Source organism: Rhamphochromis longiceps, linkage group LG5 (genome assembly GCF_057381845.1).
Source record: "Rhamphochromis longiceps isolate RC_006_pf linkage group LG5, R_longiceps_female_GT1.1, whole genome shotgun sequence".
In the NCBI taxonomy this organism is placed as follows: Eukaryota; Metazoa; Chordata; class Actinopteri; order Cichliformes; family Cichlidae; genus Rhamphochromis; species Rhamphochromis longiceps.
This window is the reverse complement of record NC_140561.1, coordinates 19,238,305-19,255,884: the sequence shown is the minus strand read 5'-3', so window position 1 is coordinate 19,255,884 and position 17,580 is coordinate 19,238,305. Positions and strand designations below refer to the sequence as shown.

General features: G+C 39.7%; 1 protein-coding gene across 2 annotated transcripts; it reads left to right on the top strand.

The window, feature by feature from the left end:
* Nucleotides 1-1,902: 1,902 nt before the first annotated feature.
* LOC146669790 (LIM domain and actin-binding protein 1-like) lies at nt 1,903-16,855 on the top strand. 2 transcript variants are annotated; one of them, XM_085406366.1, is made up of 10 exons: nt 1,903-2,015; nt 6,354-6,496; nt 7,625-7,670; nt 11,263-11,679; nt 13,283-13,337; nt 13,440-13,528; nt 14,431-14,506; nt 14,644-14,675; nt 14,786-14,916; nt 14,993-16,855. In XM_085406366.1, exons 2-10 carry the CDS (start codon nt 6,375-6,377, stop codon nt 16,068-16,070), a joined length of 2,046 nt encoding a protein of 681 aa, XP_085262492.1. In that variant the 5' UTR covers nt 1,903-2,015; nt 6,354-6,374; the 3' UTR covers nt 16,071-16,855. The 2 variants fall into 2 exon arrangements, with proteins under 2 accessions (XP_085262492.1, XP_085262491.1); XM_085406365.1 differs by having other exon boundaries at nt 14,783-14,916.
* Nucleotides 16,856-17,580: the final 725 nt, after the last annotated feature.

The following is a 17,580-nucleotide window of genomic DNA, read 5'->3' as shown; positions in this document are numbered from 1 at the left end:
GGAGGTCAACATTTGAAGTCAGCACCTCAAACCTGTTGTTGTGCTCCGTAAACCATTCTTGAACCATTTTTGCTTTGTGGCAGGCTGTGTTATCACACTGACAGAGGCCACAGACATCAGGGAATACCGTTCCCATGAAAAGGCGGGCTTTCATGAGAACAGGCAGGCCTATAGTAATGCTTAGGTAGGTATACGAGTCGAAGTAACATCAGGACCCAAGGTTTCCCAGCATTGCCCAAAGCATTACACTGGCTGAACCTGCTTGATTCTTCCCATACTGCAAGCAATACACACACACTCAGCCATCCATGTGATTGAAGAGCACTTGATTCATCAGACCAGGCCACATTCTTCCACTGCTGTCTGGTCAAGTTCTGATGCCCATGTATCAATTGTTGGCACTTGCGGTGGTGTGATGCACGGTGCATTCTGTCTGCAAATCAGACCTGTGTGGATAAAGGACCCAAAATGCAGACTGTCAAATAAGTTGAGGGAACAAAAAATGTCTGACCTTTTATTTAGGCATAGCATGTAAACAAAGACACCAGCAGAAAACAAAGTCCAGGTAAAACAAACAGAAATGCAGCCCGGGCATGGCAATAGTATTACAGTATGATACAACAGAGAACTAAGACAAACTGAGACTTTAAACAGACACATGAGGAAATCAGGGAGATGGGAAACACCATGCACACAAAATAAAACAGGAACAAAAAGATGACAACACCAAACAGAGAGACCGAGACTTAACCAAACAAATAAACAAAAAACAAACAAACAAACTACCAAGTAAACTGTAAAAATCGTGAAGCTAAACTGGGAATGTTTAGTTTAGAAACACATAATCAAAACTTTATATAAATAACCCAAACACAGACACAACATAATCAACAACAAGTAGAACTTAAATAAATATGTCCCCCATGTTCTTAAAAGAAAAGAGGCTTGTGTGCTCCTGTCTCAGCCTTTTTGAAGTGTGTTATTATAATTCTAATAGTTTCACTACGAAAATGTGATACCAGTTACTTCTTTTAAGTTGCAAGCAATCTATTTTTAAATGTTTTCAAAATAGCAACAGATCCTCATTAGATAACGAAACTGACTAAAAATTCCTCTCATTAGTAGAAGAGTGAGCAAATATGCATTTCTTTGGTAGAGAACACAAATTATTCAACTGAAAAACCGCCACTAACTTAAATATTTCACTTGGCCCCATTTGAGATGAGTTCAGTTCCCCGTAACAGCCTTGGCACAGAGAACAGATAGTACTTTGCTCAAGGACTCATACACTTGAGCAAAATGGTGGAAAATAAAAATTAAAGCTGTGATCTTCCTTTCTTGTAGCTCATCCAGCTGCTCTTATTTAGAAGGCAAATATCATGCAAACATTCAATGTCCCTTCCCTGACACAACCTGTTTTGACACCCATTACATTTAATAGGCTATTTTCCACAGGCAGGTCTTAAATAGTGGCTTTAGTAATGTTGTTGAGCTGGCACAATGCTATGTTTGACTTTGGAGCCTTGATTACTGATGGTATGTCTCACTTCTGTTTTTTCTATTTTAAGCATTTTACTGCATTCTGTGGATGAAACATTGCATTTTATAACACTAGTACTACACTAACAATCAAGCTATTATGTTAGCAAGTTGAGGAACAGTTGCTGAAAACTGTCAAAAGACAAAGCACAGAAACCACCCAAACCTATTTCCTTCATGTTTTTCTTCCCTGAGCTTTCCCGTCGCCAGAAACGGTCTTTCTCTGGAATTTCTAGATGGGAACAACAGCTCACCCTGCAAGCAAGCACAAACGCAAACATACCAGGTAGGAGTAATTTAACACCTAAGGTCATTGGTGCATAAAATCACGTGACGTTTGTCTCGCGTACTTCCACTGCACCTTTCTGCTCGAGCCACACCGGGCGGTGACGCAGTGGCGGCAGCAGTGTCAGGTGTCGCACAGGTTTCACAAAAAAAAAAAGAAAAAAGAAGTGACTCAACGGAAGTTCGCACAGGTAAGACGAAACCTAAAATAATAGCATAAAACGGGGTTTAATATACGTTGTAGCTACTATCAAAATAATAACGCCTATTTTGAAAACACTGAGGCAGCCGGTGACTGTTTAGGTCGAGATTTAGAATTTTATTGTCAAGCACGTGCACATACTTCTTCCTCCTCCTCGCTGTCTTCCAGGGAAAATGCCAAACCAGCCCAGCAGCTAAGCTTGTACTCTTAAGCGTAGTCACTGAGCTCTTTCGTGTAAAACTTAAGTGAAACTTACTTTGAATAAAATTTTGAGCGTTTAAATCTTTGTTAAAGTGCAGGTCTATAGGCTAACTACATTAGCTCGCAGTTATAACCACCATCTTACTGTTGCACCTGTAATGAAAGTTTTTTTTTTTTAATTCAAAAAGACGCGATGCCCCCTGAACAGGGCTGCCGTTCTTAAAGTCGCGTCTGTTGCTCGCCTCTGTGCTGAGTCTTCACTTTAGACTCGGTTATTTTCGTCTGAACAGCTGATTTTGTGGTTTTGGTTTTAAGAATAGTTGCATCATAGCTCATTAATGTGTCAAATAATGCGGACTCCTCCTTAGTTGTTACCGTGTTGTGGTTACTTGTTGTCACGGAGAACTTTACTTTAAATAAGGGATAAAGGTCAGTATATAAACGGGTTTTTGATAAATTTATAAAGATTCTAATTTCTGTATTTTTATCACAGCGCACACACCAAATCTTAGCTTCAGTTCTTTTCAGGCTTTGTTTAAGATGTATTATCCAAGTTACCTCTGATTCAGTCGATGTTCCTGTTGAAAACCTGCACAAGTAACACAAATAGTAACTGTCAGAATTGTGGATCAGTTGGAAAACGACAGCTAAGAGTTAATAATATAATCCAGAGATGAGAGAGTGACAGTTTTTGAAAGATTAGATTATTTGTTGTCATACTAAAAAGCCATTAAACTGACTTGCATTATGTTTTATTAAGTGCTTAAACAGTAAATGCAATTTTTTCCCCTTTCAGGTTTCCATATAAGGTTGCTAAACAGGAAGTCAGAATTCTGAGCATTTGTTTTGCATACCTATGAAGCATTTCATTCTTTCCTTTGTATTAGTGTACAATTTTTGCTGCCTGTCGATGAGTGAATGAACACGTACAAGTAGAAAATCTCTCTTTCTAATAGTAGGGATTTGTGTTTGCTTTTGAGTCGTAGACGTCCTTTGTGTTTTCTTTGGTTTCTTCGGGCGTGTAGTGTTTAAGGATATGCAAAAGAGCGGATAGGCAACTTTAAACTGAAATGACCTGTATTATCCTTGTGGCAGATTGGTAGCTTGTCTAGGGTGTGTCCCTACCTTTCAATCGCAGTGCATGCAGGTATGGACTGCAGCCCCTGGATAACCTGCAAAAGAATCTGCAGTTTAAAAGGATGAATAGTACATTTTTCAGCACAGCTATCAAATTTGAATGAAGAAGTAACTGGCTACAGCAAAATATACAATTAATCAATTGATAAACTGACTTTCCTGCCAGGTTTAAACATTGTAGCAGTAATGAGTAGCCTCTCAGATGTAAGAACCTCATAAAAAGTTATTCTGTTGTTAATCTGTGTCTCTCCTAAAAACTCTAACACTAACCTCAGACTAAATGAAATTAATTATATATAACTGACTAGAAATACATCTTATAAATATGTAATATGTGCAGTCATGTTTAATCACGTTTATCCAAAAGTGATTTCATGAGCACCAGTTGTATTGGACTATGTAATCTATGTAGTCAGTCCTATGGCGAAATTCAGTCCAAAGTCCTTACACTATGCTTGTCCCAATTATGATTATGATGTAATAGGGACGCCTGAGTGAAAAGGTCCAGCTAGGAAGATGAATGATTACTGACTGTGCAGTGATTTCCAATTTATGGCTTTACAACCTACTGTCTGAGCACTAAACCAGGGTTTCATGGGCTAACATTCAGCTAATCCATCCTTGCTGACTTGGAAAACTGTACCAATAAAGCATGGGTTTGTCAGGACATTATTCATGACAAAGAAGACATTTCTGTTTGCCGGGAATGTGGTTGTTGGACCTTTTTATGAATGTTGGTTTTGTAAGGACAATGGGCTCACGCTCTGCTGTTATCAGTTTGTGTTGCTGTCTTGCAATCAAGTGGCACAAGCTGGAGAGCAAGTTTGAACATGTTGACTTGTGTGTTTGCATCCCACACTTCATGTGCTTGTTCTCCGTCGTATGTATGTCAGGAGCAAGAACAGATATCTGTCAGAGTGCATGTCATAGGCCTGCACATGTATTTCGAGTGCAAAGTTTCACTCTGGCATAAATCTTCTCAAGAGGTTGTATATGCCAAGAAAGTGGTGTTGCTGTCAGATAACTTGGTGGACTGATAGCAAATGCAGATTGGAAGAGGGAGTCTGTCACTTTATTTCCATGAAAAGCAAGAATTCTTCATTCAAGTGTCTAATAGAGGCAACTAGAGGACTGGCCTTGCTGTTTAAAAAAAAAAATACTTTTTCTTACAGGGAGTGCAGAATTATTAGGCAAGTTGTATTTTTGAGGAATAATTTTATTATTGAACAACAACCATGTTCTCAATGAACCCAAAAAACTCATTAATATCAAAGCTGAATGTTTTTGGAAGTAGTTTTTAGTTGTAGCTATTTTAGGGGGATATCTGTGTGTGCAGGTGACTATTACTGTGCATAATTATTAGGCTACTTAACAAAAAACAAATATATACCCATTACAATTATTTATTTTTACCAGTGAAACCAATATAACATCTCCACATTCACAAATATACATTTCTGACATTCAAAAACAAAACAAAAACAAATCAGCGACCAATATAGCCACCTTTCTTTGCAAGGACACTCAAAAGCCTGCCATCCATGGATTCTGTCAGTGTTTTGATCTGTTCACCATCAACATTGCGTGCAGCAGCAACCACAGCCTCCCAGACACTGTTCAGAGAGGTGTACTGTTTTCCCTCCTTGTAAATCTCACATTTGATGATGGACCACAGGTTCTCAATGGGGTTCAGATCAGGTGAACAAGGAGGCCATGTCATTAGTTTTTCTTCTTTTATACCCTTTCTTGCCAGCCACGCTGTGGAGTACTTGGACGCGTGTGATGGAGCATTGTCCTGCATGAAAATCATGTTTTTCTTGAAGGATGCAGACTTCTTCCTGTACCACTGCTTGAAGAAGGTGTCTTCCAGAAACTGGCAGTAGGACTGGGAGTTGAGCTTGACTCCATCCTCAACCCGAAAAGGCCCCAGAAGCTCATCTTTGATGATACCAGCCCAAACCAGTACTCCACCTCCACCTTGCTGGCGTCTGAGTCGGACTGGAGCTCTCTGCCCTTTACCATCCAGCCATGGGCCCATCCATCTGGCCCATCAAGACTCACTCTCATTTCATCAGTCCATAAAACCTTAGAAAAACCAGTCTTGAGATATTTCTTGGCCCAGTCTTGACGTTTCAGCTTGTGTGTCTTGTTCAGTGGTGGTCGTCTTTCAGCCTTTCTTACCTTGGCCATGTCTCTGAGTATTGCACACCTTGTGCTTTTGGGCACTCCAGTGATGTTGCAGCTCTGAAATATGGCCAAACTGGTGGCAAGTGGCATCTTGGCAGCTGCACGCTTGACTTTTCTCAGTTCACGGGCAGTTATTTTGCGCCTTGGTTTTTCCACACGCTTCTTGCGACCCTGGTGACTATTTTGAATGAAACGCTTGATTGTTCGATGATCACGCTTCAGAAGCTTTGCAATTTTGAGACTGCTGCATCCCTCTGCAAGATATCTCACTATTTTTGACTTTTCTGAGCCTGTCAAGTCCTTCTTTTGACCCATTTTGCCAAAGGAAAGGACGTTGCCTAATAATTATGCACACCTGATATAGGGTGTTGATGTCATTAGACCACACCCCTTCTCATTACAGAGATGCACATCACCTAATATGCTTAATTGGTAGTAGGCTTTCGAGCCTATACAGCTTGGAGTAAGACAACATGCATGAAGAGGATGATGTGGACAAAATACTCATTTGCCTAATAATTCTGCACTCCCTGTATTTGTGACTTTTCCCCGAAGATGGAGAAAATAGGAGACAACAGAAACATCAGTAAATCAGTGCAGCAGAATAGTCAGTTGCCCACTAAAGACATCCCTTAACTATATGCACAAGGGACCATATTGCCATTGCGTCAAACAGATACATGAACTGTAGTGTTGAGATGCCTGAAATTGTTTGAGTATTAGTGTCAGAAGCTAAGAAATGCAGTCTGTATTCTAATACACATTTCTTACATTAGGAGTATTTGTGTTTTGTTTCTTTTAGGTATTTGGGTAATTGGCCGACATGGAAAGTAATCCATTCAGTCGAAGGAACTGGGCGGCACAGTCCATGCGTATCACTGCGAAGGAGCTGTCTCTGGTCACCACCCGAGGGAAAACCAATGCCATTGCAGAGCGCTTCTCCAAGTGAGTAACACTGTGTTGTCAGTAATATTTGCTTGTACTTTTAAAATGACCCTAATAGTAAAAGCTTAAATATACACTTATGTACTGAAAACTGAATCCACGTAGACGACAGCCCACTACAGACCCATGTGATTTGCTCTTGTGGTCTCTTGATCTCAGTCACAATTTCAGTATTTTGTGTGTAATACATCAAAAATAATTGGGACTAAAATGACTTATATTTGAGTTTTAATTAAGTTTTAAATGGTAAATGGCCTGTATTTGTATAGCGCTTTACTAGTCCCTAAGGACCCCAAAGCACTTTACACATCCAGTCACCCACCCATTCACACACACATTCACACACTGGTGATGGCAAGCTACATTGTAGCCACAGCCACCCTGGGGCTGCTGGACACTGGCGCCACCGGGCCCTCTGACCACCACCAGTAGGCAACGGGTGAAGTGTCTTGCCCAAGGACACAACAATCGAGACTGTCGGAGCTGGGGCGCAAACCGGCAACCTTCCGATTACAAGGCGAACTCCCAACTCTTGAGCCACGATCGCCCCTTGCTAGCATTGGGTCTAAACCAATGCTAGCAAGTTATACCTTGCTAGCATTGGTTTAGACCCATTTTGCTTTTAAAACTGCCTTAATTCATCATGGCCTAGATTCAACAAGGTCCTGAAAACATTTCTTAGAGCCTCTTGAGCCACGATCGCCCCTACTATTCAAGTCAAACTTTAATTGTCGCGGAGTGCATTACATGTTAAACATTTTTGCAGTTAAAGACTAGTGATCAGTGATCTAAAGCACTTACCAACTAGTTGATGATGTATGGATAAGACCTCTTAATATTTTATGATTTATTGTTTGTGTTACACAGTGCTAAAAAATGACAAAAAATACTATATATTTTCTGTTAAAGGTATAAAAATATAAAATAAACTAAATTAAAACTTTATATAAACACAACAAAATCAGACAAAAAAAAACAACATTAAATTAAATTCAAGTCTATCACTTATTGAGTTTACATTTTTTTCAAGGTTCTTGAAGGAACAAATGGGCCTTTTAGAAAATTATGTGTATCTGCTTGTTATTGTTTTGAATCACTAGATGTCAGTGTTGTTTCTTTCTCTCTCAGGTACCAGAAAGCTGCTGAAGATTTGAGTGCAGAAAAGAAAAAAGGAGTAAGTACTTCTCTGAACAGATGGATAGTAGCAACATTTCATTTTCCAGTGACATCAGTTTAGAGTAATTTCTATTTTACCATGAGTTAAATAGTTTTGTGCAGCTGTTCCTGAATTTAATACATGAAAAAATAGAAAGAGTTCTCACATAAAGATCATCACGTCTTGTTTACAGCATTCTGATAATCCTGTCATAATGAACGGCATGATTAAATGATGTTTTTCTATGCAGCACGTCTTGCTTCATTTGCTCAGCATCCCCTAGTAATGGTGTTCAACTAATTACAGTATGAAGAGTGCACATGCAAACACACACACTCACCATGCCAACACACTGTCTGGGCCAAATGTCTTGTCCTGGCTTACATCTCATTGGCCACTTGTTGCGATGGGCAGGCTATCAAGCCCATAATCCTACTTTAGTGTAATCCCCGTGCAATGTTTCCAACTGTAGGTTAGCTGCCTTGTCAGAAAGACTGGCAAAAACCTGGACTGGGATTAAACCAATAACCCACCAGCTAATACCATGAAGAAATATGAGGTATTGTAGCCATGGTTGTGTATAATATCGTTATTGTTTACCAGTAAGGGTAGTTAGCTTCTTTTTTCTGTGTTTAATGATATGACTGGTAATGAGGATGACATCAGCCTTTCTTCCTCTCCCATAGAAACATGATGTGACTGCATTAGACAGACACTACCCTGTGTTATTTTGTTGTAACATAACTGTAATGAAACACTGCTAGTGTAAATAGTTGGATTAACCACTGTTTTCTCTAACTCATGCTTTAGACTGAATCATTCTGGTTTACTTGTATGTCTATGAGGTAGGTGTACAGCTCATGTACCACAAAGGTCTAGTTACAGTATCAGAGGATAATAGTCATCTCCACGTGTGTCTGAGACAAGTTTGAATGAGCAGCGTAAAAACGCCATCTGGCTGTGTGTGTGTGTGTGTGTGTGTGAGGTGGGGGAAGGGGGAAATGAATAATCTGTCAGATAAATTACATTAAAAATTGATAACAATTTTGTTGCATAGTTATGAGGGACCAAACGATTAAACTGCAAAGAGTAAACGATGTGATATTATGTTAATATTCACAGATTCAACAACAAATGGTTACAATAAGAAACTGAGAAATCAATTTTTTTCCTCACAGTTTTTATCCTTTTATGTGATGTAACAATTCAGTATAAGAGCAACTTATTATTATATTTTATATGTTGTAATTTTTTGTGTGAGGGGGATTATTGCTTGGCAGGATCATCTATCCAACATGTATTTTCCTCCTGCAACCAGGGAATCTGCAAACAAAGCCTGTCAAAAGGGTCTTTGTGGTATCTGATGGTGTAGCTGTTTACAAAATATTGATGAAGTGAGTCAAATTCAGTTGTTCTGATAACTCTACACAGTCCTTGTAGCTTAAGCAGGAAAAACTAGGGAAGAAAAAAGAAATGCACTGGATATAGGGTCTTGCAGTCTCAGCTAGTTTAATACTATGCTATAATTAGTGCAAAATATTCGGCAAGTACCTTTAAATTCAGAAATCAGTGGCCATCAAGGCAACGGTGTAATACTCTGTGATGTGGTTCTTCTGACAGTGTTCTGATGGGAGAAAGCAGGTTTAACAAAACATGAATCTTTAATCTGAACTTTTGAAGTGTAGTTCCAGTTCCAGAGCAGCTGGATAATTAGCCAAGGCAGCTCTGAGTAGCTTGAACCTGGTTGAAGTTCATCCACAGCAGCCATAAAAAACCCTTTAATTTGTGGAGCTCTGATACTGTGATTCATCATGGCAGAGGGGAAATAAAAAAACTATTTTAATCCAGTGAGTCTACGAGTATGAGTGAGTTCCAGTTTGAATCATGACATTTAATGTTGTGATATTTATTATATTTATAGTATTTATATTTATAGTATAAATATAGTATAAATAGGGTGTCAATGTTCAGACTGATGTAAATTATTACATGTCAAGCGTAACATTTAAAAAAAACCTGTTCAGCAGTATATAATTACTGCCTGTGTTTAAAAAAAACAAAAAACAAAAAACAAAAAAAACCAAAACAAAACGAATTTTCCATTAAGTCTCCACTGAGTACTACCGATGAATCTCAAAACTCCTAAAAATGTACACAGTCTCCAGTATGATATGAAAAGTATGACAAAAATGTTCCACCACAACATCACAATTCATTGTTAAGCTATTTTCATTTTTTACTAAGAATTTGTTGACGATTAATTCTTGTACAACCATTGCTGTTTTCTAATAACTATTTATTTGAATGGCTGTGTCCATGTTTTTAAATTTTGTCTTTGTCCTAAGACTTGTATTATTTGGCTGGTATCATAAATCCCATAGATACGGTTTTCAGTCACATTATCTTGATAAATCGTTTGGGATTGAAAGGCTGTCCAAGTCGTCAAAGTTAACAAAGAGTTAACTTTTCCCTGTTTGAATCATTTCCTGCTCTGGTTTCCTGGGTATTCTGACTCTCTCTCTTTCACTTTCCTGCTGTTAAAGGGGCTGGACTAGCTCTTACAAGTAGATCTTGTCTTGCTGCTAGCATCCGGGAGGGCTCTGCCTCCCACTATCTGTCTGCACTGTGACCTGTAGAGGACCAATCAAAGGACTCCCACATCTTTTGCTGTCTAGTTGTGGTTACACCTCGTTCGGCCATTTCATCGCATTCAAGGTTTACTTTCTTCCTTTTGGCTTGAAAATCAAGGGCCAGCTCCACTACTTTTCAGTTATTTATATTCCTTGTGGTCTTGCCTGACAAAGACTGTCATTGTGCCTTTTGTTATTTTGTCCTTGCTTTTTTTTTTTTTTTTTTTTTTTTTTTTTTTACAGATTTCTTCTTTTGTCTGTCCGAATGTTAATTCAACTCTTTTTCAGATGTACCAGATTCATTTTATTCACTATGGCCGAGGTAGTGGTGTCTAGTAGTGGATGGGGTTTTGGCGCTCTTTTTTTGGGTTTGGTTTTCATTCACTTGTAATCTCTACTTTGCTTTCTTATATTCAAGGAGATTTAATTAAGTTAAATTTAATTTAGTAATAGCATAACTTGTTTAAATGTTCACACAGGAAGCTTTGATAGAAAAGTTCATGTTACAAGTTGATATCTTACCATTCTCACATCCTCTTTTTTTCCAACACTTTCATAATTAAGGAAGTTCATGCCTTCTATTATTGTGCCATGCTGCTTGCTGCTGTCTTCCTGTCACTGGTGGCAGCAGATAAGTAGTGAAAAGAGTTGCTGTCAGTGTCTTCGGGTAAGGTAGAAATTGTCATGTGGAAAGGAATGCAACTGAAGGATCTGTCTCAGATATCTCCATCTTGAGCCAGCTGTTAAAATTCAGCAGCTACAGCATAATATTTATTTCCTGGACCAACTTTGAACAGCTGTTCACCTAATCCTTGGGTGAAGCCAAGTTCAGATTCAGGCATTTCCTATATTCCATTATACGGGACTGTGGATAAAGCTGTATGTCCTAATAGTGCATGCGTGTATAGTTTAGCTTATACACAGTGATTTTATGGTAAGCATAACATGCTCAACATAAAATTTTCTTTTCTTTCTTGCAGTCTTTTGAGAGCGGAACAGTAGCCCTGCGATCTGGCAACCTCAGTGTTCTGAAGAAGCGCTGGGAGCAAGGAGGAACCGGTGATCAGGACAAGCCGTCTTCGGTTCCACCTCCACACCAGCCCATCTCACGCCACAGGCCTCGTACCTTGAACAGGCCTCCTTCCGTTACTGAGCCTCCGGTAAAGAGTCCTGGCCCACTGACAGATCAGGGAGGTCAACACGCAGCCAATAGTGTTCAGCAGGCCTCAGCAGCTCCAGAGATTGAAGACCAGAGAGGGTTGGAGAAGGAAGAGATGATGAATGAAAAGCTTGAACAGCACGTTCCAACCAGCCCGTGTGCCTCTTATGAAAAGCCCAGAGTGCCTTTGAACAACCTAAAGATGAAGTTTGAGAAAGGAGAAAAGCCCACAGAAAAGGTAAAATATTTTGCTTTTGATATCCCTGTAGCTGTGGTCACTGGATCTTCAACATGAGGATCTGAGGGTAAGGATTTTGTACTTTTGGGTAAAATAATTGTAACCATAATGCTGAGTCAGACCAGTCTTGTGCAATATTAGAAAAAAGACTGATGGCACAATGTTTCCCACATGTAGTGAGCTCCATGTTGCCTTTGTGACCATAGTTAATTAGTACATTTAAAACAATCTTACATGCTAATTGCTTTGCTGCTACAATCTCTGTCCAACAGTATACTAGTGACTCGTAGTTCATAAACAGAGATAAGAAGCTCTGAGTCACATATTAATGATTGATAAAAACCTGTGACCATCCTGTACGTGCAGAAGTACTCAGTGCTTAGTGTAGTTTCTGCAGATTTTCAACATCCTTCATATTTAGATTGTTTTAAATGCATTACCCATTTTTACCCAGTTTCTTCTGTTTTCTGAAGGAGCGCTTGTCCGTGTGAATTTACCCTTGTTCTCCTCAGCACCACCCACTCATCTCTATCTTTCATTCATTCAGCCCAAAACAACAAGTATGCCACTCTTTATCTTCTGTAACAGAGGAATGCAGAAGCATTCCTGACCTGGGGCCGTCTCATTCCTCACAGGATCCCTTCTGAGGAGCAGTTGTCTTTATCTCACGTTTTATTAGCTGCAGTGTGTACCCTGCTCTACTGGGATTTTCCCAGTCCTGGGAATCATATTTAATTTTTTTTATTGTATTTTGTTGTGCAGCTCTGTATACACCATGTACTGCAGTCATGAAACAACCTATAAAATAAAATGAACTAAGTCGTAGTGTTTTTCACTGCTAGTAAAGAAGAAGTGAAATTTACATTACTAACATTTAAAAATTAGACTGGAGCCTTTATAACTGAAATGGTTATATAACCTTATAATCAAATATAGTGCAGTGCACCCTTTGCCCCTGTCTGGCTGCAGCTTTCAATATTTTAATGTTCTAGTCGGTGTTTGATTTGCATGGCAGGGGCGGTCTGCGAGACAACAGGACTCCAAAGTTCCAGTGAAGCAGTCTGTAGAAATGGGCTATTTTAATTGGTCCAAACCAGCTCATGTGTGTAAAGGATAGGTGGTGCGAGAAACTGTGTGGTTTTCTCATTTGTTTGAGTAAAACAGGCATATTGGCAGACCAACGCACAGAGCTCACTCTTTAGTAGAGTGGAATAATTTTGGTTCTTTGCCCACGTGCAAACGTGTGTTTGGTTCTTTTTAACCACATGCTGCATGGCTGTCTCTGCAGATACCGCTCTGGTTACTGCCAGGTATTCACTGGATGCCTGAAAAGCACATGAGCTTGATTTTGTGCATTTTTTACTGCTGAGTTCAATATCTGCTGCTCAAAACTTGCAGCTTGTTTGGGTTTGATCCAGTCCTACAGGCAGTGTGACTTTTGATCACTTGCCAGTGACAATGCTATGAATAAAAAGATAAATGAACTGATTTAGGCCACAATTAAAGGCAGGGGAGGAGCAGAAAACAAATTTATGCTTAAAAGTTCATAACTTCACCTTCATAAACTGATCTTCGGAACCCATCAGTTGTTTTATTCTTCCAGGGTGGCAGAGAAGCACTTCGTAGTACTTCATCAGATGACGTGGAGCAGCCAAGCAGTAAGCAAATATCAGTAGCATTAATGAAATGCAGAAAGATTTGGGTTTAATGCAAAACAACGTCAGGCAAGGCACTTAATTTGATCCTCTCTTCTGCTTCAGGTCGCCCTGTGCTGAGGCGATCATCATCTCTGAAGGAAAAGATGGCCAAGTACCAGTTTGCTGTTGCTAAACAAGAACAGACACATTCTGTGAGTTCATGTAATAAAGAGGTTCACAACAAAAACAGTGAAAATCCCAGTAATTAAAAGATTACCTCGTATTTTGGAGATTTTAAGAGAATTTTAATGAACATGATTCAAAGTGATCAAAACAACAATCAAAGTCCAACATTATTCATTACATATGTTAGTTACATCTTACCCGTACTGAGTTCGAGCTCCTTTCGCTTTCAGAGCTGCATTATTTGTTAGTGACAACAAGCTGCTGGAAAAGTTCCTCCGAGATTTTTGGTCCATGTTGGCGCGACAGGATCACACAGTTAATGGATATTAACTGTGTGGATATATGAGCTCATTGTCATGTTCAAGAAACCAGTTTGAGATTGAGTTTTGTTACATGGAGTGTTATACTGCAGCCGTCAGAAGATGGGTACACTGTGGTTATAAAGGCATGGCCATTGTTAGTAACACTACTCAGGTGCTGTGGTGTTTTAATGATGCTCCCTTAGTACTAAGGAGCCCAAGGTTTCCCAAGAAAATATCCCCCACAACATTACACCACCACCAGCAGCCTGAGCTGTTTATACAAGGCAGGCTTGATCCATGCTTTTATGTTGTTTACCCCACCATCTGAATGCTGCAGCAGAAATAGAGACCATGCAACATTTCTCCAGTCTCTGCTCAGTTTGTACTTCAGCAGGTCATCGTGGCCATGTTTACATGCATAAATACATCCAGGTGCTGTTATTGCCAGCAACTCAACTAATCTTTCCCACACAGAAAATGAATTTTATCATTCAGCACAGACCATTTGTTCTACCTTGCTTTTGTAACTCATGCTTCTCTGAGATGTTTACCTTTCTGTACCAGAAACAGGTGAACATCTCATTGTTTATTATATAACAATCAATGTTTCTCTCTTTTTCCTCCAGGTTTCGGCCCCACAGTCTGCTCCAAAAGCATCTGCATCTGAAAATGAGAAAGTAACGCCTGTGCCTGAATGCAATGGTTGGTCTTAAAGGATACTTGGAGAATACAGTCATGTGCAAATTTCATTTTTACTGTGCATATTGTGCTACTAGTCTGCTTTACCAGTCTTAATAATTGAGCAGCAACTGAGCTCGTTTATGTTCTGTCTGTTTTAGGGGACAGCACGGAGCAACCAAAATCACCACGGGTGAGTCATCACAGTGAACAGTAGACATGCACATATCATTAACTTAAAAAAAAAAAAAATCAGCCAGTGTTAATTGTCAATAAAGCTGACACTATTTATGTTTTTAGAAGTTTCGCCCACCAGAGAAGGAGACGTGCATCGCTTGTACAAAGCAAGTGTATCCACTGGAGAGACTTGTGGCCCATCAGCATGTCTACCACAAAAGCTGCTTCCGCTGTATTCATTGCAGCACAAAGCTTAGGTAAGCATTCACACCAGATGCTTCCACTTCTATATCATAATCTCCTCTCATGTAAATATTCCTGTCTGTTTTATAGTCTTGCAAATTATGCTTCTCTGCATGGAAACATCTACTGCAAGGCCCATTTTAACCAGCTCTTCAAAGCCAAAGGCAACTATGATGAAGGCTTTGGTCATCGGCCTCATAAGGAGATGTGGGAGCCGCGAGTTGACGGAGATGAAGATGTTGAAGCGGTGAAGCAAAAAGAAGAAGAGAAAACTGCAACAGTGAATCGTCCAGCTGAGAGTGCCTCAGACATGCAGCCTGTCCCAGATGTGGAAACGTCTCCACATGTTAAGGTTACAGATCTGACCGCCTTACTGGAAAAGCAGAGTCGCAAGCAGACAAATGTGATCTCTGATGAGAAAGCTCAGTCAGAAAAGCCAACTGAGAAACGCAAACTGAAGATCGACTGGCCTCCCCGGACGGGTGAGCAGCACACCGGGACAGAATCCCTTAGTCCAGTCACAGAGGACATTGGTTCAAGCCGACCCTGGAGAGCCAAGTGGCCTCCAGATGATGAAGCGCCTTCAACTTTCCAGAGCTCAGAGCGTGCTGAATTGAAGAGCCTGAGGAGGAGCACTTCTCTTAAGGAGCGGATTCGGCCTTTTACAATAGCAGCCAAACCCAAGTCCACAAACCCCACAGGTCCTCGCGAGCCTCGTCGTAATCTCAAATCTCTGCAGGATTGGAGAGCATCTTTTGAGGAAAAAACATCTTCTGAAGAATCAACCAAGGAAAATAAGCCAGAAGTCCAGCAGGAGAAAAAGCAGAAAAAGAAAGAGAAGATGTCTCAGATGCAAAGTGAAGATAAAGAGACCATCTCTGAGGGGGACGTGGCGAGTCAGGTTGAGAAAAAGAAAGAAAGAGATGAGGGAGTAAAAAGAAATACAAAAGGAGACAAGGCGGCTGGGGATGAGGGCTCTTTGAGAAGCTTATCTCCTGAGATGCCAATCAACCTTTCTCCACCATCAAAGCCAAACCAGAACCGCACCTCCCAGGATGTGGGCTTCTGGGAAGAGGACAAAGAAGGAAGTGATGCAGAGGATCTGAGTGCAGAGGATATAATCAAGAAGAACCGCTGTTATGAAGAGGAGGAGGACACTGAGTCATAGAGTACCTTACAATTTTACTGTCACTTCCTTACACCTTAAAACCCCTTTTCATATTCTCAGCTTATACGTAGATTATAATTTTAGCTTTGCCAGATTTTATAGTGATGCAAAAGTGTGTAATAGAGTATGCGCATTCATGCATATTTATATATTGAATACTGCCTTATGTTAACAGTTAATAACTTAAAAATGCAAAATTTTCGCATACTTATTTTCATTATATAGTTTAAACATATCTGATGTATCTTGTTTATGACTGATGATATTACTGGAAGGCTGGCCTCTGTTAAATTGAATCATTGACTGTGGTCATTATGTGCAGCGTGAGCAGCATATTATGTGCAGGAGGTGTATCCACAATCTATTATAATTTATGTGGCACTTAATAGTACTCTTTAACTACGGGGAGTACCAGACTGCATGCAGCCAAACAGTCACAACGTGCAAGAAACAGTCTAAATATCTGCACTGCTAAGATGTCAGAAAGCACAGATATTACAGTTTAGGTTTTACACTTTGATTTAATTTCAATAGTAAATTAAAGAGAAAAAATTAAACAGAAGTTGAACAATTATGTGCTTGCTAAGAATTTACCTTATCTCCATACAACAACAAAAGCCTTGTCTTCTCTCAAGGATGAAAATACTGTCCATTAGTGTCAGTACTCCCTAATAGCCGTCCCTTTGTTATGTAATTACTCTGATTTTTTTTTTTTCCCCTCTCTGCAAGCGTCAGGCATATTGAAATCACTTAATTTTCTCAATCAATCAATCAATCAATCAATCGTACTATGCTAGCTGTAGCCCATCTCAGCTACCATAGGGCGAGAGGCAGGGTACACCTGGACAGGTTGCCAGCCTGACGCAGGGCTCCACATCTCACTATGATTAGCGTGCATCTGAACATTCAACTATCACAAGGCCAGCTGCTTTTACTTGGTTAAAGTAACTAGATATTTAGGTATACAGACAAACAAGCGAGTGAAGTCCAACACCATGCTGCTGGGGGATTTTTGCTTTGATAGAAGTACAATTAGCGATACAGTGATACATCAGAAAAGGCTTCCCTTAGTCTCAATCATAGCTGAAAAAGCTTTGATATGTTATTTATTTAGAGCTTTTTGATCGTGATGTTACATGTTAGAATATTTTTATTATTAATCACCATTGTCACAGTACAGAACTTTTTCTGGTAGGAAACTTTTCAGTTGCATACCCTTGGGGCCTTCAGATTTTTTTTTTGTTTTTGTTTCATTCTTCTCAAATGTAATCCGGTTTATACTGTATGTTCACTCTTTGTATTTTATATTGGTGGGATGTATGTTTTTAATAAATTGAACAATAAACCTTGGGTACCACAGTCTAAGCTGTCCGTTCAATGGAGGATTTGAGCAAAATGGACTCTTTTAATGTATAAACTACACAGGAACACAAAGGTTCATCTAGACCAGGGGTCAGCAACCTTTAACACCCAAAGAGCCATTTGGACGCGATTTCCACGCAAAAGAAAT